We start from the raw sequence: 19,829 nt of genomic DNA on the forward strand, positions 1-19,829 counted from the left end.
GGAAACGGAAGCGGGACCCCCCCGACGGTAACGGCGGGGCGCTCTGCGGTAACGGGGGACCTGTGGGAGGAGGGGCGTTAGGGTGGGGCCGGCCACGCCCCGCCTGCCCCGCCCGGCCCCGCCCGGCCCCTCCCCCGCTACCTGCCAGCCCCACGTCGATGAAGGGGTAATTAACGAGCACCAGCTTGTTGAAGTTGAACTTGTAGGTGAAACGTTTCCCCTTGGTCTTGTGCAGGATCCGCTTGTTGTAGTAGTACCTGGGGGGCAGACGGAGGGATGGACCCCTGTGACCCACAAGTGTGGGGCAGCGACCAGCCGCCATGACCCACAAGTGTGGGGCAGCGACCGACCTCCATGACCCACAAGCGTGGGGCAGTGACGGACCCCTGTGACCCACAAGTGTGGGGCAGTGACCAGCCGCCATGATCCACAAGTGTGGGGCAGCGACCAACCTCCATGACCCACAAGTGTGGGGCAGCGACCAGCCGCCATGATCCACAAGTGTGGGGCAGCGACCGACCTCCGTGACCCACAAGTGTGGGGCAGCGACCAGCCGCCATGATCCACAAGTGTGGGGCAGCGACCAGCCGCCATGACCCACAAGCGTGGGGCAGTGACGGACCCCTGTGACCCACAAGTGTGGGGCAGCGACCAGCCGCCATGATCCACAAGTGTGGGGCAGCGACCGACCCCTGTGACCCACAGGTGTGGGGCAGCAACTGACCTCCCCCGTCCTACAAGTGTGGGGCAGCAACCCCCGCGACCCACAAGTGTGAGGCAGCAACCAACCACCGCGACCCACAAGTGTGGGGCAGCGACCGACCCCCCCTGACCCACAGGTCCCCCCCACGACCCACATGCAGGGTGAGAGGAGCGGACAGAGGAGGAGCGGGGATGAGGGGGGTGGCATCTGGGTCTGCTGGTTGTGGGGCAGATGTGGGGCTGAGACGCTCAGGTCTACTGGTTATGGGGCAGATGTGAAGCCTGGATATCTGGGTCTGCTGGTTGTGGGGCAGATGTGAGAACCAAATGCCTCAATCCATCAGTTGTGGGGCAGACGTGGGGCCCGCACACCTGGGTCTACTGGTTGTGGGGCAGACGTGGGGCCCAGACCCCTCAGCCCCCTAGTTATGGGGCAGATGTGGGGCCCGCACACCTGGGTCTACTGGTTGTGGGGCAGACGTGGGGCCCAGACCCCTCAGCCCCCTAGTTATGGGGCAGATGTGGGGCCCGCACACCTGGGTCTACTGGTTGTGGGGCAGACGTGGGGCCCACACACCTGGGTCTACTGGTTGTGGGGCAGACGTGGGGCCCAGACCCCTCAGCCCCCTAGTTATGGGGCAGATGTGGGGCCCGCACACCTGGGTCTACTGGTTGTGGGGCAGATGTGGGGCCCAGACCCCTCAGCCCCCTAGTTATGGGGCAGATGTGGGGCCCGCACACCTGGGTCTACTGGTTGTGGGGCAGACGTGGGGCCCGCACACCTGGGTCTACTGGTTGTGGGGCAGACGTGGGGCCCAGACCCCTCAGCCCCCTAGTTATGGGGCAGATGTGGGGCCCGCACACCTGGGTCTACTGGTTGTGGGGCAGATGTGGGGCCCACACACCTGGGTCTACTGGTTGTGGGGCAGATGTGGGGCCCAGACCCCTCAGCCCCCTAGTTATGGGGCAGATGTGGGGCCCGCACACCTGGGTCTACTGGTTGTGGGGCAGACGTGGGGCCCGCACACCTGGGTCTACTGGTTGTGGGGCAGACGTGGGGCCCAGACCCCTCAGCCCCCTAGTTATGGGGCAGATGTGGGGCCCGCACACCTGGGTCTACTGGTTGTGGGGCAGATGTGGGGCCCGCACACCTGGGTCTACTGGTTGTGGGGCAGACGTGGGGCCCAGACCCCTCAGCCCCCTGGTTATGGGGCAGACGTGGGGCCCGCACACCCAGGTCATGGTGACCCCCTGGGGGTCCCCACCCCACCAACAGACCCACGGCGCTCGGGGAAACTCCGACACCCGGGACAAAGGCGCCGCCGCGATACGGGGGCCACAAACGGACCCCGAGGGGGAACCCCCCCGCCCCCCCCCCCCCACAACGAACCCCACCTGAGCGCCCGGCTGAGCTTGTCGTAATTCATCTGGGGTTTGCACTTGCGCACGCCCCACAGCCGGGCCACCTCGTCGGGGTCCTTGATGACGAACTCGCCGTAGTCGCCCTGCCAGGCGATCACCTCCCGGTACTCCTCCTTGCGCAGCAGCTCCAGGATGAAGTGCCAGAGCTGGATCTGCCGCGACCCCGGGCTCGACTCCGGCTTGTACGCCCAGTCCGGGAAGGCGAAACCTGCGGGGGGCGGGGGGGGGAAACACGGGGAAAGAGTTGGGAAAGAGATCGCCCCATAAGTGTGGGGTAGGGGGAAACGTGGGGCGGAAGAATGGGGGGGGGGGGGACGACACGGGTTTGACCCCTGCGGCACAGCAGGGAGGGCGGCTGAGGGGGCTGGGGGGGGATATTTGGGGCCTCGGCGCTGGCGTGGGGCAGGATTTGGGGGGCTGAGGGCCTGGGGCTCTGATCCCTGCTGTGGGGCAGGATTTGGGGGACTGAGGGCCTCGGCGCTGGCGTGGGGCAGGATTTGGGGGGCTGAGGGCCTGGGGCTCTGATCCCTGCTGTGGGGCAGGATTTGGGGGGCTGAGGGCCTGGGGCTCTGATCCCGCCGTGGGGCAGGATGTGCGTGGGGGGGTGGAAACACGATTCCCTGATCCCGCCGTGGGGCAGGACTTGGGGGGCTGTGCGCTTGGGGCCCTGATCCTGCCATGGGGCAGGATTTGGGGGCTGAATACGTGGGTCCTGCTCTGCTATGGGGCAGGACTTGGGGGGCTGGACACGTGATTCCCTGATCCCTGCCGTGGGGCAGGACTTGGGGGGCTGAGCGCCTGGGGCCCTGACCCCGCCGTGGGGCAGGATGTGGGGGGCTGGACTCGTGATTCGCTCATCCCACCGTGGGGCAGGACTTGGGGGGCTGGACAGCTGGGTCCCACCCTGCTATGGGGCAGGATTTGGGGCACCAGACGTCTGAATTCCACCCCCCCTCATCCCGCTGTGGGGCAGGGGGAAATGGGGGGCCTGAACATCTGGGTCCTGGCTCCAGTGTGGGGCAGGAAGACTTGGGGGGCCAGATACCTGGCTGTCGTGTGTCCCCCCCCCCCCGCCGTGGGGCAGGACTTGGGGGGCAGCCGCCCCAGCCCGGCAGGGGTTAACCCCCCTCCCCATCCCCGAGGTTCTCGCGTCACCCCACGGCGAATGGGGGGGGGAGGGAGGGGGGCAGGAAACCGGCCCCTCCCCCAGCCCCGGGCTGCCCGCCAACCCCCCCCCCTCCCCCCTGGTGACACCCAACACCCCCCCGGGGCCCCCCCAAACCCCCCACGGCCCCCCCAAACCGGGGCCCAGCCCCACGACTGCCCCCGGGGGGGCCGTGCCACGGCGGGATGGTTCGGGGCTGAGGTCAGCGCTCGCAGACAACGGCCCTTTGTCTGGGACCCCCCCTCTGCCCCCCAAGTCCCTCCTCTGCCCCCCAAGTCTCTCCTCTGCCCCCCAAGTCCTTCCTCTGCCCCCCAAGTCCCATCCTCTGCCCCCCAAGTCTCTCCTCTGCCCCCCAAGTCTCTCCTCTGCCCCCCAAGTCCTTCCTCTGCCCCCCAAGTCCCATCCTCTGCCCCCCAAGTCTCTCCTCTGCCCCCCAAGTCCTTCCTCTGCCCCCCAAGTCCCGTTCTCTGCCCCCCAAGTCCTTCCTCTGCCCCCCAAGTCCCATCCTCTGCCCCCCAAGCCCTTCCTCTGCCCCCCAAGTCCTGTCCTCTGCCCCCCAAGTCCTGTTCTCTGCCCCCCAAGTCCCCCCCCCCCACCTGTTCCCCTCCCCCCCCGAGGGGGACACCCCTTTGGGGGTGCTGCTATGGGGCAGCGCCCCACATCGCCGGCTATGGGGCGGCGATGGGGGTTGGGGTGGGGGTGGGGGGGTGGGGGTGTGTACAGGCCCCCCCACCCCCCCCACCCCGTCGCCGTCGCGACGGACGCATCAATAATGCAGAGGCCGTAATGGAGCCGCGGCCGCGATGATCTCACCTGCCCCGGCCCCCCCCCGGCCCCCCCCCCACGGCGCTGCGGGAATTGGGGGGGGGCCCAAAGCGCTGCCCCCCCCCTCCCCCCCCCCCCCACAGGGCTGCGCCCCGTTGCCAGGCAACCGGAGACGCTAAAAATAACCCCACGGGGGAGGTGCGTGCGGGCCCCCCCCCCCCCCCAAAAAAAAACCACCCCGGGTTTGGGGGGGATGGAGCTGTCAGGCACCCCCAGCTCCCCATGGATGTGGGGCACCCCATAACCGGCACCCCATGGATGTGGGGCACCCCATAAGCAGCTTCACATGGATGTGGGGCACCCCATAACTGGCACCCCATGGATGTGGGGCACCCCATAACCACTCACCCCATAACCGGCTTCCTTAGGATGGGGGGCACCCCATAAGCAACACCCCATGGATGTGGGGCACCCCATAACCAGCTCCACATGGATGTGGGTGCCCCATAACCAGCACCTCTAGGGCACGGGGTGCCCCATAACCAGCACCCCATAACCGGCTTCCTTAGGACATGGGGTGCCCCATAACTGGGTGGCCCCATAACCAGCACCTCTAGGGCACAGGGTGCCCCATAACCAGCACCCCATAACCAGTCACCCCATAACCAGTCACCCCATAACCAGCTCCCCATGGACATGGGGTGCCCCATAACCGGCACCCCATAACCAATCACCCCACAACTGGTTTCCCTAAGATGTGGGGCACCCCATAACTGGCTCCCCATGGAGATGGGTGCCCCATAACGGGGTGCCCCATAAACAGCACCCCATAACCAGCACCTCTAGGGCACAGGGTGCCCCATAACCAGCAATCACCCCATAACCGGCTGCCTTAGCATGTGGGGCACCCCATAACCGGCACCCCATGGACACGGGGCACCCCATAACCAGCGCCCCACAGATGTGGGTGCCCCATAACCAGTCACCCCATAACCGGCTTCCTTAGGATATGGGGCACCCCATAACCGGCACCCCATGGATGTGGGGCACCCCATAACCAGTCGCCCCATAACCGGCTTCCTTGGGATGTGGGGCACCCCATAACCAGCTCCACATGGATGTGGGGCACCCCATAACCGGCACCCCATGGATGTGGGGCACCCCATAACCACTCACCCCATAACCAGCGCCCCACAGATGTGGGTGCCCCATAACCACTCACCCCATAACCAGCGCCCCACAGATGTGCGTGCCCCATAACCAGCGCCCCATAACCAGCACCTCTAGGGCACAGGGTGCCCCCCCCCCCCCCCCCCCCGGCTATGGGGCACCCCCCATCTCTGGTGGCCAGGTGCCCTGGGTGGGGGAGGGGCGGTGGGTGCCCCCCTCCTCCCCCCACCACGCACACACTCAGGGGCCTGTTCTGGTTAATTAGGGGGGGGGGGGGGGGGGGGGGGGGGGGGGGGGGGGGGGGGGGGGTGGGGGGCAGGGCTGTGACATCAGCGGCGCCGCCGGCCCCGTCAATGGGCCTCTGTTCCCGGCCGGCACCGCCAGACACCCCCGGGCCGGGGGGGGGGGGGGCCACGAGGACCCCCCCCTCCCCCTCCTTCCCCTCCCCCCCCCCCTTCTGACTCATCCACCTCCCCTCCCCCCCCAAAACTTAGGGGGCCGCCCCTCACCCCCTGCCCCACACTTATGGGGCGCACGGACACCCCCCCCCCACCTCCCCCTTCAAACTTAGGGGGTTCCCCCCACCCCCTGCCCCACACTTATGGGGCGCAAAAACACCCCCCCCCCAAAATCCCCCCCCCCACTCCTCCCCGCCGCCAGGGGGCGCGCTTCGGGGCGCGCGTGGGCGTGGCCGTGGGCGGAGTCTACCGGGGGGGCGTGGCCAGGCGCGAGGGCGGGGGCGTGGCCAGAGGGGGGTGGGGGGTTGGGGGGGGGAGGGGACAAGTTTGAACAAGCGCGATCGCGATCGCGACTCCGGCCCGACCGGATTCCTGGGGGGGGGAGGGGAGGGGGGAGGGGGCGGGGCTTGGGGCCCCTGCCCATATAAGGAAACCGCAATTAGCCCTCCCCCGCCCCCTCCCCTCATTAACCCCCCCCACGCAAACAGCCCCCCCCCCACGCGAGGAGGAGGAGGGGGGAGGGGCGGTCCCACACCCCCCCTTAAAAACACACAACGTGGCACAGCCCCTCCCCCCCCCAAACAACCCCCCCCACGCACGTGGGGGAGGGGGCGAGCGGCGCCCCCCCCATCCCCCCCCCCCAATAATCAGCGCTCCCCACGGGAGAGTGGGGAAACGCGGGGGGGGGGAGGGGAAATTGCCCCCCCCCTCCCCGCGTGGAAAAAGTGGGGGGGGGGCGGGGGACGCAACAGGTCCCGGCGTGGAAACTCCGGCCGGACTCGCGTGGGGGAGGGGGGGGGGCGCCTGACTCTTCCCTCCCCCCCCCCCACCCCCCCAACCACCCGCGTGCGACTTTCACGCGTGGACCCCCCCTCCCCCACGTGTGGGCGCGCTGTTGGGGGGGGGGGAGGTGGAAAGTTTGCGGCGCGCGCGTGGGGGGGGGGGGTGGGCGCAAAGTTCCTCCCCCCCCCCCCCCGCCTCCTCCCCCCCCCCACCACCACGGGGGGGGGGTGGGGGGTGGGGGATTCCCCCCGTAAAGTTTCGCGCGCACCCCCCCCCCTCCCCCCCACCTCGGTCTCGCGTGGGGTGGGGGGGGAGGGGCTCAGTCCCCACCTGCGTCCGCCGGGGTCTTCATGGCTCCGCGCTGCCGCCGCCGTCGCGCTCGCGGCGCCCCCCCCCCTCCCCCCCTCCTCCCTCCTCCCTCCTCCTCCTCTCCCCCCTCCCCCCCTCCCTCTGCCTCCACGCGGGCCCCGCCCCTCCCCCCTCGGGGCCACGCCCCGCCCCGCCCCCGCGCCGGCGCCGCACGCCCACGCCCCGCCCCTCCCCCTCCCTTCCCCTCCCCCCCCCCAAACACACGCGGGGTGGGGTGGGGGGGGGGGGAGGGGGGGTGGTGTCGCTGCGTCAGCGCCGCGTCGTCGTGGAAACGGAGCCCCGCCCCTCCCCCCTCTGCGCGCGCGCGCCGCCTTGGCCACGCCCCCTCCCCGCACGGGGGCTCGGTGGGGGGAGGGGGGGTGTTTAAAGGAGCCGCGCGCGGGAATTTGGGGGGGGGGTGGGTGGGGAATGATGCAACCGCGGGGGGGGGTGGGGGCACGCTCGTGCACGTGGGGTTTGCACGGGACCCCTCCCCCCCCCCCACCGTCCCTGGCGCCGGCCCCTCCCCCCCCCGGCTATAAATAGCCTCATTAATTATTCAGCTTCCCCTGGCGGGAAGTCGGCGGCGCGAGATGCATTAGCGCCCCTCCCCCCCCCTCCCCACACCCCCTCCCGGCCCCGTGGGGGGGGGGAGGGGGGGTCCGTGGGGAAACTGAGGCACGATCGGGAAGGGAGGGGGAGCGGGAAGCAGCGCGCATGCGCGGAGCCGCGGGGGGCGTGGCTTAACGGCGGCGGGGGCGTGGCTTAGCGGCGGAGGGCGTGGCTTAGCGGCGCTGGGGGAGGAGCTAAGCGAGGGGGCGTGGCCAAGCGCGCTCCAGCGTGTCACACCCGCCTCTTCCCTCGCCCCGCCCCCTTCTCCCCCCCCACCACCTCAGGCGGCGCGGCGATTGGTCGTCGCCTTCGTCCAATGGGAGGGCGCAGCGGTGACCTCATCTCTCGGCCGCCCCGGCTTCGGATTGGTTGAGGAGTGCCCCGCCTTCTCCGGCCCCACGTGGGGGGCGGAGTAGGCGGGGCGTGTCGGCCGGCGCGGACGCTGATTGGTCGGTGCCGGCGGCGGCTCCGCTGTTGCTGAGGGGAAGCGCGAGGGGCCCGGACGGGGCCAGACGGCGCCGGGAGAGGCCGCCGGGTGAGCTCATCAATATGCTAATGAGATGCAAACCGCATGCAAACGCGACCCCCACCACCACCACCCCCCACCCTTTCCTCCGCGAAGGGGACCGGGACCCCCCCTCCCCCTCTCCCGGGAGTTGGACCCCGCCGGCTCGGAGGGGGGGGGGGGGGGAGGGGGGGGTAAGGGAGAGGGGGGAGGGGGGAGAGGAGGAGGAGGAGGAGGAGGAAGGAGGCGGGGCCGCCGCGGGGCAGGCCGGGAAGTGGAGTCCTCCCAGCTCGGCGGACTACGGCTCCCAGGGGGCTTTGCGCGCCGCGGAGCGCGCTGGGAGTTGTAGGCCGCAGGCGCGGGGCCGGCCGCAGGCCCTTTCCCGGCGTGCCCCGCGCGGACTACAACTCCCGGCGTGCCTTGCGCGGGACTCCCCGTCCCGGCGTGCACCGCGCCCGCGCCCCCCCCCCCTCCCCAATCCGCCCCTCCCCTCGCGCGCGGCGCCAGGTAAACAAGTCCGGGCCCGGCTTGACCCCGCCCTCCCCCTCCTCCTATTGGCTACTGTACGCGCCGCCCCGCCCTCCTCCCACCGCCATTGGCCACTGTCAGCGCCGTTCGGGAGGGGAGAGGGCGGGATCGCCGTCGGGTTTCCGCGCTCTGCCCATTGGCCTCGGCTCCCGCCCGTCAAGCGGTTGTGGCCTCTGATTGGTCGGCGGCGCCAGCTGGTCCGGGTTCATTCACCATTTTGTCGGCTGGAGTAAAGGGGGCTCCGGCGGGGCCCGGGCGGCTGCGGAGGGGGCGCAGGTACCGGGGGGGGGGCACCCCCAAAACGGGGGAGGGGGAGAGAGGGGTCAGCACCCCGGGGGAGGGGCAGGGCAGGCGGAGGGGGGGGGCACTTGGGGGGGTTCGTGACGTGTCACCCCTCGGGGGGGGGCGGGGCCCCCCCCCAAAAAAGTGCTGCCCCCCCCCCTCCCCCCGGTTTAGGGGGGTCCCCCCCTTTCTCCTCGCTGGGGGGATGGGGGGTGACACCCCCACACCCCCCCTGCTGGTAACGGGGGGTGGGGGGTGAGGCCTAGTGGGGGCTGGGGGGGGGCACCCCTCCCCTCCCCCCCCCCCCCCCCGTGGTCTCGTGCCTCAGGATTTGGGGTGCTTTGGGGGTGTCACCCCCCCCAAGGTGTCACCCCCCCCCCAAGGGTCCTGCCCCACCCCCCCCAAGGGGTGTCACGGGGGTCGCAGTGTCCCCTCCCCCCCCACCATGGGGTTATTCGGGGGAGGGGGGGGTCTCTCTGTGCCCCCACATTTGGGGGTGCTGCCCCCCTCCCCTCCCCCCCCCCAATCTAACCCCCCCCCTTCCCCCCATCTTCTCCCCGCAGAAACCCCACGGCGGCTCCCGGGCCGGCGGGAGGACGATGAAGCCGGCGAGGAAGGCTGGCGGCTCCTCGTCTTCCTCCTCCTCTTCCTCCTCTTCCTCCTCGGGGGGTCGCGCCGGCCCCCCCGCCCCGAGCCGCCCCAAAGCCCCCAAACGTCGCGAAGGAGTCGCCGGCGTCGAGGAAGACTCCGGCGAAACGGGCGACGGTACCGCCGAAGGCTCCGTCGTCACCCCGCCGTCCTCCAGCCCCCCCCAGGGGCCGTCTCTCCCCGACGACCCCCCCCCCAGCCGCAAAACCGCCACCTTCAAATCCCGAGCGCCCCGAAAAAAACCCCCCACCGCCGCCACCACCGCAGCATCTTCCTCCTCTTCCTCTTCCTCCTCCGGCGCCGGCGGCGGCGGCGACATCGGCGCGGCCGGCAGCGGCTGTTCCAGCACCGACACGGCCAGCGAACATTCCGCCGACGAAGGGGGGGGGTCGTTTCCCTGCGACCCCCCTCACCCTTCCGACGCCGTTTTCCGCCGTTTACGTTGTCAAAGGGTCTTGGCGCGTCGCGACGGCGTTTTCCAACCGGCCGTGGTGAAACAAATCCGACGAGGGCAAGATTTAGGGGTTCAATTCGCCGGCGATCGTAACATCACTTATCTAGAAGGATGTTTTTTAGGGGATCCCCCCGACGTGGTGTTAGACGCGACCCCGCCCGCGGGCGCTTTGGGGGTTGGGACCCCCGTTTGCGCCCGTCTGGATCCGGCCGAGACCCTTTACCGTCAAGGGACGGTGGTGGAGGTGAGCGCCAAACCCCCGTCTTACCGCGTCCGTTTCGCCCCGCCGCCGTCCGCTCCTCCCGTTTGGGTCCCGCGTTCCGGTCTGCGTCTCCTGCGTCCTCCTTGGAACCCTACGAGCGACGCCGCCGATGACGTCATCGCCAACGACGAAACCGCCTCGAAACAACCCGAAGACGTCGAAGTCTCCAAGCTGAGCGCCGCCGTCCCGCCGCCGCCGCCTCCTCCTTCTTCCTCTTCCTCTTCCTCCTCCTCTTCCTCCTCCTCCTCCTCGGCAGCCGTCACCCCCCAACCCAAATACAAAAAGGGCGACGTCGTCTGCACCCCCAACGGCATCCGCAAGAAATTCAACGGCAAACAATGGCGGCGCCTCTGCTCCCGCGACGGCTGCACCAAGGAATCGCAGCGACGCGGTTACTGCTCGCGTCACCTCTCCATGCGCACCAAAGAACTGGAGGGGCTCCCCGAAAACCGCGTCGCCGCAGCCGCAGTCGTCGCCGTCCCGCCGCCGCAACGCGACGGCGCGGTCGATTTCGAATGGGACGAGACGTCGCGGGAAAGCGAAGGGGACCCCCGGGCGCGATTAGGGGGGGTCGTCCCTCCGCCGCCTCCGCCGCCTCCGCCGCCGCCTCCGCCGCCGCCGGCGGATTTATCCCGTTTCGAATTCGACGAGTGCGAAGCCGCCGTCATGTTGGTGTCGCTGGGCAGCTCCCGCTCGGGGACCCCCAGTTTTTCTCCCGCTTCCACCCAGTCCCCTTTTTCCCCCACCCCTTCCCCTTCCCCCTCTCCGCTTTTCGGGTTCAGACCCGCAAATTTTAGCCCAGTCACCGCTTCGCCGCGAGCTCGCGGACGACACCTCAGCGCCGGGACCCCCAGACCGGGGGAGGGGCTCAGTCCACCGCCTCCTCCCCCTCCCCCGCCTCCTCCCCGCCCCCGTCCTCCCTCCGGGGTCCCCCCGACTTTTCAGACCAACTTGACCTTCACCGTCCCCCTCAGCCCGGGTAAACGAAAACCCGACCCCCCCCCCGAACCCCAAGATGGGGGAGGGGGGGTTTTGGGTGGGGGAGGGGCCGGTTTTCGAGCCCTCTCCCCTCTTTTTGCCCCCCGTTCTCCCGCCGGCTTAACGGCGGATCCCGGCCCGGGGGCGCGGCGGGTGCCGGCGGTGCCGCGGGGGTCCCCCGTTATCGTACGGAACCCCGAGGTGCCGTTACCGGACCCTCCCCCGCGTCCTCGCCCCCTGCCCCCCCCCCAAAAACCCCCCTTGGCCGCCCCCGTCCCCATCAACGCCGGCAGGTTGCGACCGCCGGCGCGACCCCCCCCAAATTCCGCACCCCCAGCCCCCCAAGAACGCTCCGGTCCCCCCCATCCCCCGCCGGCGGCTTTCGGGGGACCCCCCCTGCACCCCGTCGCCTTCCACCCCTCCCCCGCCGCCCTCCTCCCCCTCCTCGTCCCCGGAGATTTCGGGGCCCCCCCGGCCCCCCGCAAGGAGATCGTCATGGGGCGCCCCGGAACAGGTACGGGGGGGGGGGAGGGGAGGGGGGGCAAAGGGGGCGGGGCTTGGGGTGGGTGGGGCTAAAGGGGGCGGGGCTAAAGGGGGAGGGGCGGGGGGAGGGGTGGGGGAGGGGCAGAGGGGGGAGGGGTGGGGGATGGGGGTGCGAGGGGCCGGGGAGCGGCCACCGGGGCGTGTCGCGTGAGAGCGCATGAGGTCAGAGGGCGTTGGCGCGCGGGAGGGAGTGACGTCAGAGCCGCGTCACGGGGCGGGCCGAAGGGTCCCGCGGCCATGGCGGGGCGAGGTCGCGGTGAGGTCAGAGCGGCGGCGGTGGCGCCGTGGGATGTTGTGACGTCCGGGTCGGGTCACGGCCTGCGTCGGAACGGCGCCGGAGCCGCGTCGGGTTGTTGCGTCGGAGTGACGTCACGGCCGCGGCAGAGGGTTCTGAGCGCGTCAGAGCGGCGGCCCGGCTTGGCGCGGCTGCGTCACCGCGGCGACGTCGGAGCCGCGTCCCGGGGTTCCTAGGTCGCGGTCCCGCGGCGGCGACGTCACAGCCGTGCGTCGGTGATGGCGGAGCCGCGTCGCGGCGTCACCGCGTTGCAGCCGGGGGCGACGTCAAGGGCTTAGGGCGCGGCGGTGATGTCACGGCCGCGCCACCGGGCTCGCGGCCGCGTCGTGGTGATGTCACGGCCGCGTCACACCGGATCCCCCCCCCCCCCGCCCCCCCTTCGCTCCGCGGCGCGGGGGGGGCGTGGCCAGGCGCGTGGGGGGGGCGCGGTGGGCGTGGCCGCGCGGTGGGCGTGGCCGCGCGGTGGCGGTGGGCGTGGCCTGGCGGCGTGGGCGTGGTCAGGCGCGGTGGGCGTGGCCAGGCGGTGGCGGTGGGCGTGGCCTGCCGGGGCGTTGCGCGCGCAGCGCGGGGCGGGGCCCGGAGGAGGCGGTGGAGGAGGAGGAGGGGGGGGGGGAGGGGCTGTTTTATAGCCAGAGGAAGCGCCCTCATTTGCATACGGGCGGGCGCCATCCAATGGGCGTCGGCGGGCGGCGCCTGCGCGGCGGCGGGGGGGCGGGGGCAGAAGGGGGGGGGGCGGCCGCCCTTTGCTGGCGCGCGGCGGGCGCGGGCGGAGGCCCCGGCCCCGGTTCGGGTCCCCCCGGTTCGGTTCCCCCCCCCCCTTCCCCGCCCCGGTTCTTTCCCCCCGCCCCCCTTGCCCCTCCATCACCGGGGATCCCCCCCCCCCTTCTCCCCCCGGGTCCCGCCATGTCCTCCACCGCCCTCCCCCCCGCCACGGCCCCGCGGAGAGGCCTCGGCATGTTCGGTCAGTGCCGGGAGGGGGGGTGGGGGGGGGTGGATGGGGGGCGTCGTGAGGGGAATTGGGGGGTTCTGAGGGGGGTTTTGGGGGTTTCGAGGGGATTTGTGAGGGGATGTCGGGGGTTGCGAAGGGGTCGGGGGGGTCTGCGAGGCGATTGGGGGGTTGTGAGGGGATTTTGGGGGGTTACGAGGGGATTCGGGGGGGGGTCTGTGAGGGGATTTGTGAGGGGATGTCGGGGGCTGCGAGGGGGTTTTGGGGGGGTTTGTGAGGAGATTTGGGGGTTTGTGAGGGGATGTTGCGGGTTGTGAGGGGAATTGGGGGGTTCTGAGGGGATTTGTGAGGGGATTCGGGGGGTCTCTGAGGGGATGTCGGGGTCTGCGAGGGGTTTTGGGGGGTTTGTGAGGAGATTTGGGGGTTGTGAGGGGAATTGTGAGGGGATGTTGGGGTCTCTGAGGGGTTTCGGGGGGTTTGTGAGGGGATGTGAGGAGATTTGGGGGGTTTGTGAGGGGATGTTGCGGGTTGTGAGGGGAATTGGGGGGTTCTGAGGGGATTTGTGAGGGGATTCGGGGGGTCTCTGAGGGGATTGGGGGGTCGCGAGGGGATTTGTGAGGGGATGTCGGGGTCTGCGAGGGGTTTTGGGGGGTTTGTGAGGAGATTTGGGGGTTGTGAGGGGAATTGTGAGGGGATGTTGGGGTCTCTGAGGGGTTTCGGGGGGTTTGTGAGGGGATGTGAGGGGATTTGGGGGGTTACGAGGGAATTTGGGGGTTCTGTGAGGGGAATTGTGAGGGGATGTTGGGATCTGTGAGGGATTTTGGGGGGTTTATGAGGAGATTTGGGGGTTTTGAGGGGAATTGTGAGGAGAGGTTGGGGGCTGTGAGGGGATTGGGGGTCTGCGAGGGGTTTTGGGGACGTTGTGAGGGGATTTGGGGGGGTTACGAGGGAATTCGGGGGGTTTGTGAGGGGATGTTGGGGTCTGTGAGGGATTTTGGGAGGTTTATGAGGAGGTTTGGGGGTTGTGAGGGGAATTGTGAGGGGATGTTGAGGTTTGTGAGGGCGTTGGAGGGGTTTGCGTGAGGCTTTGGGGGTTTGTGTGAGGCTTTGGGGGGTTGTGAGGGGATTTTGGGGGGTTACGAGGGAATTTGGGGGATTTGTGAGGGGATGTTGGGGTCTGTGAGGGGTTTTGGGGGGTCTGTGAGGAGATTTGGGGGTTGCGAGGGGAATTGTGAGGGGATGTTGATGTTTGTGAGGGCACCGGAGGGGTCTGCGAGGGGATTTGGGGGGTCTGCGAGGGGATTGGGGGGTCCGTGAGGAGATGCTGGGGTCTCTGAGGAGATTTGGGGGGGTCGTGAGGGGGTTTGGGGAGTTACGAGGGGATTTGGGGGGTTGCGAGGGGGTTTCTGAGGGGATGTTGGGCTCTCTGAGGAGATTTGGGGGGATCGCGTGAGGTTTTGGGGTCTGGGAGGGGGGTTGGGGGGTTACGGGGGGATGTTGGGGTCTCTGAAGGGATGTTGGGGGGGTCGTGTGAGGTTTTGGGGGGGTCGTGTGAGGTTTTGGGGGTCTGCGAGAGGCTTCGGGGCTTTTTGAGGCCGTTTAGGAGGAATTTGGGGGTTTTGGGGGGGGTCTATGGCAGGATGGGGGGGGGTGGACCCTCGGGTCCCTTGTGAGGATTTGGGGGGGGCTGGGGGGGTCCCCAGGTGTCCGGGGGGGGGGGGATGGGGAGCGTGGGGCGTGGCCGAGCCTCAGTTTCCCCGTGGGAGCCCCCCCACGCCCCCCCCCCCCCAATGGGGCGGCCGGAGCGGAGGAAACCGCGGAGCCGGCGCTTCCCGGCAGAGCCGGCACCGCCCCGGGGCCGTCGCACACGCGTGTGCCCTCGCCGGGGACACACACACGGGGCGGGCGTGCGGGGACGCTGCGTGTCACACGCGTGTGGGGATGTTCCCCGGGGCGAGGGGGGGGGGAGGGGCACGCGGCCGCGGGACACGCGCGTGGGGATGCTGAGTGTCACACGCCTGTCGCGGTGCTCGTGGTGCGTCGCACGGCTGCTGCACGCGCGTGTGGGGATGCTCCCGGCGTGTTGCACAACCACGGGACACGCGTGTAGGGACGCTCCTACTGTTACACGTGCGTAGGGACGCTCTGTGTTGCACACGTGTACAGATGCTCCTTGCGTTACACGCGTGTAGGGATGCTCCTCGTGTTACATGCGTGTAGGGATGCTCATCTGGCTCTAGGACGCACGCGTGGGGACGCTCCTTGTGTTACACGCGTGTAGGGACGCTCCTGGTGTGCAGGACACGTGCGTAGCGACGCTTTGGTGTTGCACACGTGTAAAGATGCTTCTGGCGTGTTACGTAGCTCTAGGACACGTGTGCGATGATGGTTCACGCGTTGCACGCGTGTAGGGATGCTCCTGGTGTGCAACACAGGCCTGGCAGACGTGTGTAACGGTACTTCACGTGTTACATACGTGTGGCGATGCTCAGGGCGCGTTACGTAGCTTGAAAACACGCGTGTGGTGATTGTTCACGTGACGCACACACGTATCATTGCTCCTGGCGTGTCACGCACCCCCCAGGACACGTGTGTAATGATGCTTCCCGCGCCACACGTGTGTAAAGACGCTCTTGGTGTGTGAGACCTGCAGGGACACGCGTGTAGCGCTGCTTCACGTGTTACACACGTGTAGTGATGCTCCTGGTGTGCACACGGCCCCGTGACACGTGTGTAGTGATGCTTCACATGTGACACGTGTGTAGCGATGCTTCTGGCGTGTGACGCGTCTCTAGGCCAGCTGCGTAACGATGTTTCACGCGTAACGCACGTGTAATAATGCTCGGGGCGTACAACACGCCCCGGGACACGCGTGTAACGGTGCTTCACGTATCACACGTGCAACGACACTCCTGGCGTGCGAGATGCCTCAGGGACACGCGTGTTGCATACATGTAGCGACGCTCCGGGTGTGTGAGGGAGCTGTGAGACAGGCGTGTAATGAGGAGTCACGTGTTACACACGTGTAACGATGCTCCTGGCGTGTTACACGCCCCAGGACGCGCGTGTAGCGATCCTTCGTGTATTACGTGTGGCGATGCTTTGCGTGTTACACACGTGTGTGGTGATGCTTTGCGTGTTACACGCACGTAGCGATGCTCCTCCTGTGCGATGCAGTTCCGGGACAGGCGTGTAACAATGCTTCACACGTAACATGCGTGTAACAATGTTCCTGGCGTGCAACATGCCCCAGGACACGTGTGTAGTGATGCTTCATGTCTTGTGTGTAGCGATGCTTTGCGTGTTACACGCGTGCAGTGACACTCGTTCTGTGGGACACAGTTCCGGGCGAGGCGTGTAACGACAGTTTGCGTGTTACACGCGTGTGGTGATGCTCCTGGCGTGCAACACGCCCCAGGACGCGCGTGTAGCGGTTTCACGTGTTACACGCAGTGATACTTCACGTGTCGCACGCGTGTAGCGACGCTCCTTCCACGCGACACAGTTCCGGGCCAGGCGTGTAACGGCGATTCACATGTTACACACATGTAGCATAACGTCGCAGCCCACGACACGCGTGTAGCGATGCCTCGCGCGTTACGCGCGCGTGCAGCGATGTTGCGTGTCGCACGCGTGTGGCGACGCTCCTCCCGCGCGTCACAGTTCAGGGCCAGGCGCGTAACGACGATTCACGTGTTACACGCACGTAGCGATGCTCCTGGCGTGCAACACCCCCCTGGGGACGCGTGCGTAGCCGTGTCCCTTCGCGTGCCACACGCGTGTGTAGTCACGCTCCTCCCGCGCGACGCGCTTCCGGCCTGGGCGTGTTAACACGCGCGTGAGGACGCTCCGCACGCTCCCCCGCGCGAACACGCCCGTGACACGCACCCCCATCGCGCACCCCCATCGCGCACCGACACGCGTGTGCCGCCGCCGCCCCCCCTGTGTGTGAGATGCTCCAGCGCGGGGGCGTGGCTTAGAGGGGGGCGTGGCTTAGAGGGGGGCGTGGCTTAGAGGGGGGCGTGGCTTAGAGGGGGGCGTGGCTTAGAGGGGCATGTGACCTGTGCCCACGCCCCCACCTGACCCCACCCCCTTGGGTGAGATGCTCCAGCGGGGGGGCGTGGCCTAGAGGGGGCGTGGCCTAGAGGGGGCGTGTCTCAGCCCTGGCCACGCCCCCCGCCCGGCTGCGCCCCTGTGTGAGAGGAACAGTGCGGTGTGGGGGCGTGGCCTGTAGGGGGCGTGCCTTGCCCGGCCACGCCCCTCACCTGACCACGCCCTCTCTCGCTGGCCCCGCCCCCCTCCCTCCCCCCAGTGTGGACCAACGTGGAGCCCCGCTCGGTGCCCGTCTTCCCCTGGCACTCGCTCGTGCCCTTCCTGGCGCCCAGCCAGCCCGACGCCTCCCCCCAGCCCCCCCAGGGCCACCAGCCCGTCAATCACCCCCCCGCCGCCGCCAATCAGAGCAAAGGTAACGCCCCCTTCCCCCCCCCCGACCCACCCCTTCCTCATCTGTAACGGGGGGGGGGGGGGGCATCCCCATATCTCACCCCCCCCCCCCCCCGATTTCTCCGGCAGAGCCCCCCGAATCGGCAGCCATCGCTCCCGAATTAGCGGGGGGGGCCGGAACCGGGGCGCTGCGGGGGGGCGACGCGACCCCCAAGCCCCCCTCCCGCGCCCCCCGTCACCAGCGCGGCCCCCCCCGGCCCGGAGGAGGAACCGCCCGGCCCCCCCCGGCTGGACAGCGAGACCGAGAGCGACCACGATGACGCGTGAGCGGCCTGGGCGGGGGGTGTTGGGGGGGGGGGGGTGTGGGGTGTCCTGCTCCCCACCCCCACTCCCCCCTCACCTCTTTTTGGGGTGTCCCGTCCCCCCCCCTCCCCAGGTTCCTGTCGATCGTGGCCCCCGAGCTGCCGCTGCCGCTGGGGCCGGGGAAGCGCCGGACGCAGTCGCTGAGCGCCCTGCCCAAGGAGAGGGACGGCGACAAGGAGGGGCGCAGCCCCAGCAAGGTGGGGGGCTGGGGGACCCCGCTGTGGGGCTGGGAACTCCCCCGTGTGGGGCTGAAGACCCCTCTGTGGGGCTGATGCCCCGCTGTGGGGCTGGACCCCTTCCAGTGGGGCACTGGGACCCCCTGCTATGGGGCTGGACCCCCTGCTATGGGGCTGACCCCCACCATGGGGCACTGGGACCCCCATCCGTGGGGCTGGACCCCCTCGGGCCCCCCTTGCTATGGGGCTGGAGCCCCCTGTGGGGCACTGGAACCCCCTTGCTATGGGGCTGGACACCCCCATGGGGCTGGAGCCCCCAGAGAACCCCCCCTATAGGGCTGGATCCCCCGCTATGGGGCTGGACCCCCCCCATGGGGCTGGAGCCCCCCAAGACCCCCCTGCTATGGGGCTGGAGCCCTGCAAGGGACAAAGGGGCGGAGTCAGCTGCAAGGGGGTGTGGTGAACCCCTTGGCCCCGCCCCCTTGGCCCCGCCCCCTTGGCCCCGCCCCAGCTCTGCCTGTGGGTGCCTCATTGTTCTGCCCTGGGGGCGTGGCCAACCCCAATCCTGCCCCCCCCCCCCGGCCTTTCCCTCACCTGGGTGCTGTGTTCCCATTGGCTCCTCCTGCTGCGGGGGCGTGGCCACACACAGCTGCACCTCCGGGGGGCGTGGCCACTTCTGGCCCCGCCCCTGGCCACCCTCCCCATTGTGGGTTGTGCCTGCCCCTGGCTCCGCCCCCAAGGGGGTGTGCCCAGCCCTTGCCCCGCCCCCAAGGGGGTGTGTCCCCACACTGCCCCACCCCCCCGGGGGCGTGGCTACCACTGACCCCACCCCCACACTGCCCTAAATGTCTCTGTGCCTGCTCCCTCCCCTTTTTTCCTAATAAGGAAAGGTCTCGTTGGCCACGCCCCTGGGGGCATGTCCCCCTCCCCCCACCCCTGGTGGGCGTGTCTAGCGCTGACCCCACCCCCAACCCAGTCCTCCTCCTCCCCTCCCTGAAGGGGTGGGGCCTCCCCTTGGCCCCACCCTCCCCTTTAGGGGCGGGGCCTCCCCTTAGCCCCACCCCCTAGGGGCAGGGCCTCTTGGCCCCTCCCTCCCCATTGGGCGGGGTCTCCCTTAGCTCCACCCCCGGGGCGGGGCCTCCCCAGCCCCACCCTCCCTGAAGGGGCAGGGCCTCCCCTTAGCCCCACCCTTAGGGGCGGGGTTTCCCTTAGCCCCACCCCCAGGGGCGGGGCCTCCCCTTGCCCCCCTCCCCTAAGGGGCGGGGTTTCCCTTGGCCCCATGTGCTCGCTTAGGGGGGCGGGGCCTCCCTTGGCCCCACCCCCAGGGGCGGGGCCTCCCTTTGGCCCCACCCTCCCTGAAGGGGCGGGGCCTCCCCTTAGCCCCTCCCCAAGGGGCGGGGCCTCCCCTTAGCCCCACCCATAGGGGCGTGGCCTCCCCAGCCCCACCCTCCCCATTGGGGTGGGGTTTCCCTTAGCTCCACCCCCAGGGGTGGGGCCTCCCCTTGGCCCCACCCTCCCTGAAGGGGCAGAGTCTCCCTTAGCCCCACCCTTAGGGGGCGGGGCCTCCCCTTAGCCCCACCCTTAGGGGCGGGGCCTCCCCTTGCCCCCACCCTCCCCTAAGGGGCGGGGTTTCCCTTGGCCCCATGTGCTCCCTTGGGGGGGCGGGGCCTCCCCTTAGCCCCACCCCCTAGGGGCGGGGCCTCCCCTTGCTCCCACCCTCTCCTTAGGGGCGGGGCCTCCCCTTGGCCCCGCCCCCGGCTGACCCCGCCCCCTGCCCGCAGCGGGACAAGGACCACATCCGGCGGCCCATGAACGCCTTCATGATCTTCAGCAAGCGGCACCGGGCGCTCGTGCACCAGCGGCACCCGAACCAGGACAACCGCACCGTGAGCAAGATCCTGGGCGAGTGGTGGTACGCGCTGGGGCCGCGCGAGAAGCAGAAGTACCACGACCTCGCCTTCCAGGTGGGGGCTGGGGGGGG

General features: G+C 69.7%; 2 protein-coding genes across 2 annotated transcripts; one reads left to right on the forward strand and one right to left on the reverse strand.

Moving 5' to 3' along the window:
- Positions 1 to 6: 6 nt before the first annotated feature.
- Positions 7 to 6,931, reverse strand: ERF (ETS2 repressor factor; the record flags this gene model as incomplete). The annotated part of the gene is made up of 4 exons (XM_054811336.1): positions 6,796 to 6,931; positions 2,098 to 2,332; positions 142 to 257; positions 7 to 60 (listed from the first exon to the last, which is right to left on the reverse strand). Coding segments are annotated over exons 1-4 (427 nt in total), but the record flags the coding sequence as incomplete, so codon positions are not given.
- An 879-nt stretch (positions 6,932 to 7,810) lies between these two features.
- On the forward strand, positions 7,811 to 19,817 carry CIC (capicua transcriptional repressor). Its single transcript, XM_054811335.1, has 6 exons — positions 7,811 to 7,960; positions 9,304 to 11,596; positions 17,179 to 17,331; positions 17,439 to 17,632; positions 17,746 to 17,869; positions 19,630 to 19,817. Exons 2-4 carry the CDS (start codon positions 9,340 to 9,342, stop codon positions 17,627 to 17,629), a joined length of 2,601 nt encoding a protein of 866 aa, XP_054667310.1. The 5' UTR covers positions 7,811 to 7,960; positions 9,304 to 9,339; the 3' UTR covers positions 17,630 to 17,632; positions 17,746 to 17,869; positions 19,630 to 19,817.
- Positions 19,818 to 19,829: the final 12 nt, after the last annotated feature.

The sequence above is a fragment of the Grus americana genome (assembly GCF_028858705.1).
Source record: "Grus americana isolate bGruAme1 chromosome 27 unlocalized genomic scaffold, bGruAme1.mat SUPER_27_unloc_14, whole genome shotgun sequence".
In the NCBI taxonomy this organism is placed as follows: Eukaryota; Metazoa; Chordata; class Aves; order Gruiformes; family Gruidae; genus Grus; species Grus americana.

Bases quoted from the DNA above. Each gene is read 5' to 3' on its own strand.
- CIC (XM_054811335.1), top strand. From the start codon at position 9,340: ATGAAGCCGGCGAGGAAGGCTGGCGGCTCCTCGTCTTCCTCCTCCTCT. The intron at 11,597-17,178 runs GTACGGGGGGGG...CCCTCCCCCCAG, and splicing joins CATGGGGCGCCCCGGAACAG to TGTGGACCAACGTGGAGCCC. The intron at 17,332-17,438 runs GTAACGCCCCCT...TTTCTCCGGCAG, and splicing joins CGCCGCCAATCAGAGCAAAG to AGCCCCCCGAATCGGCAGCC.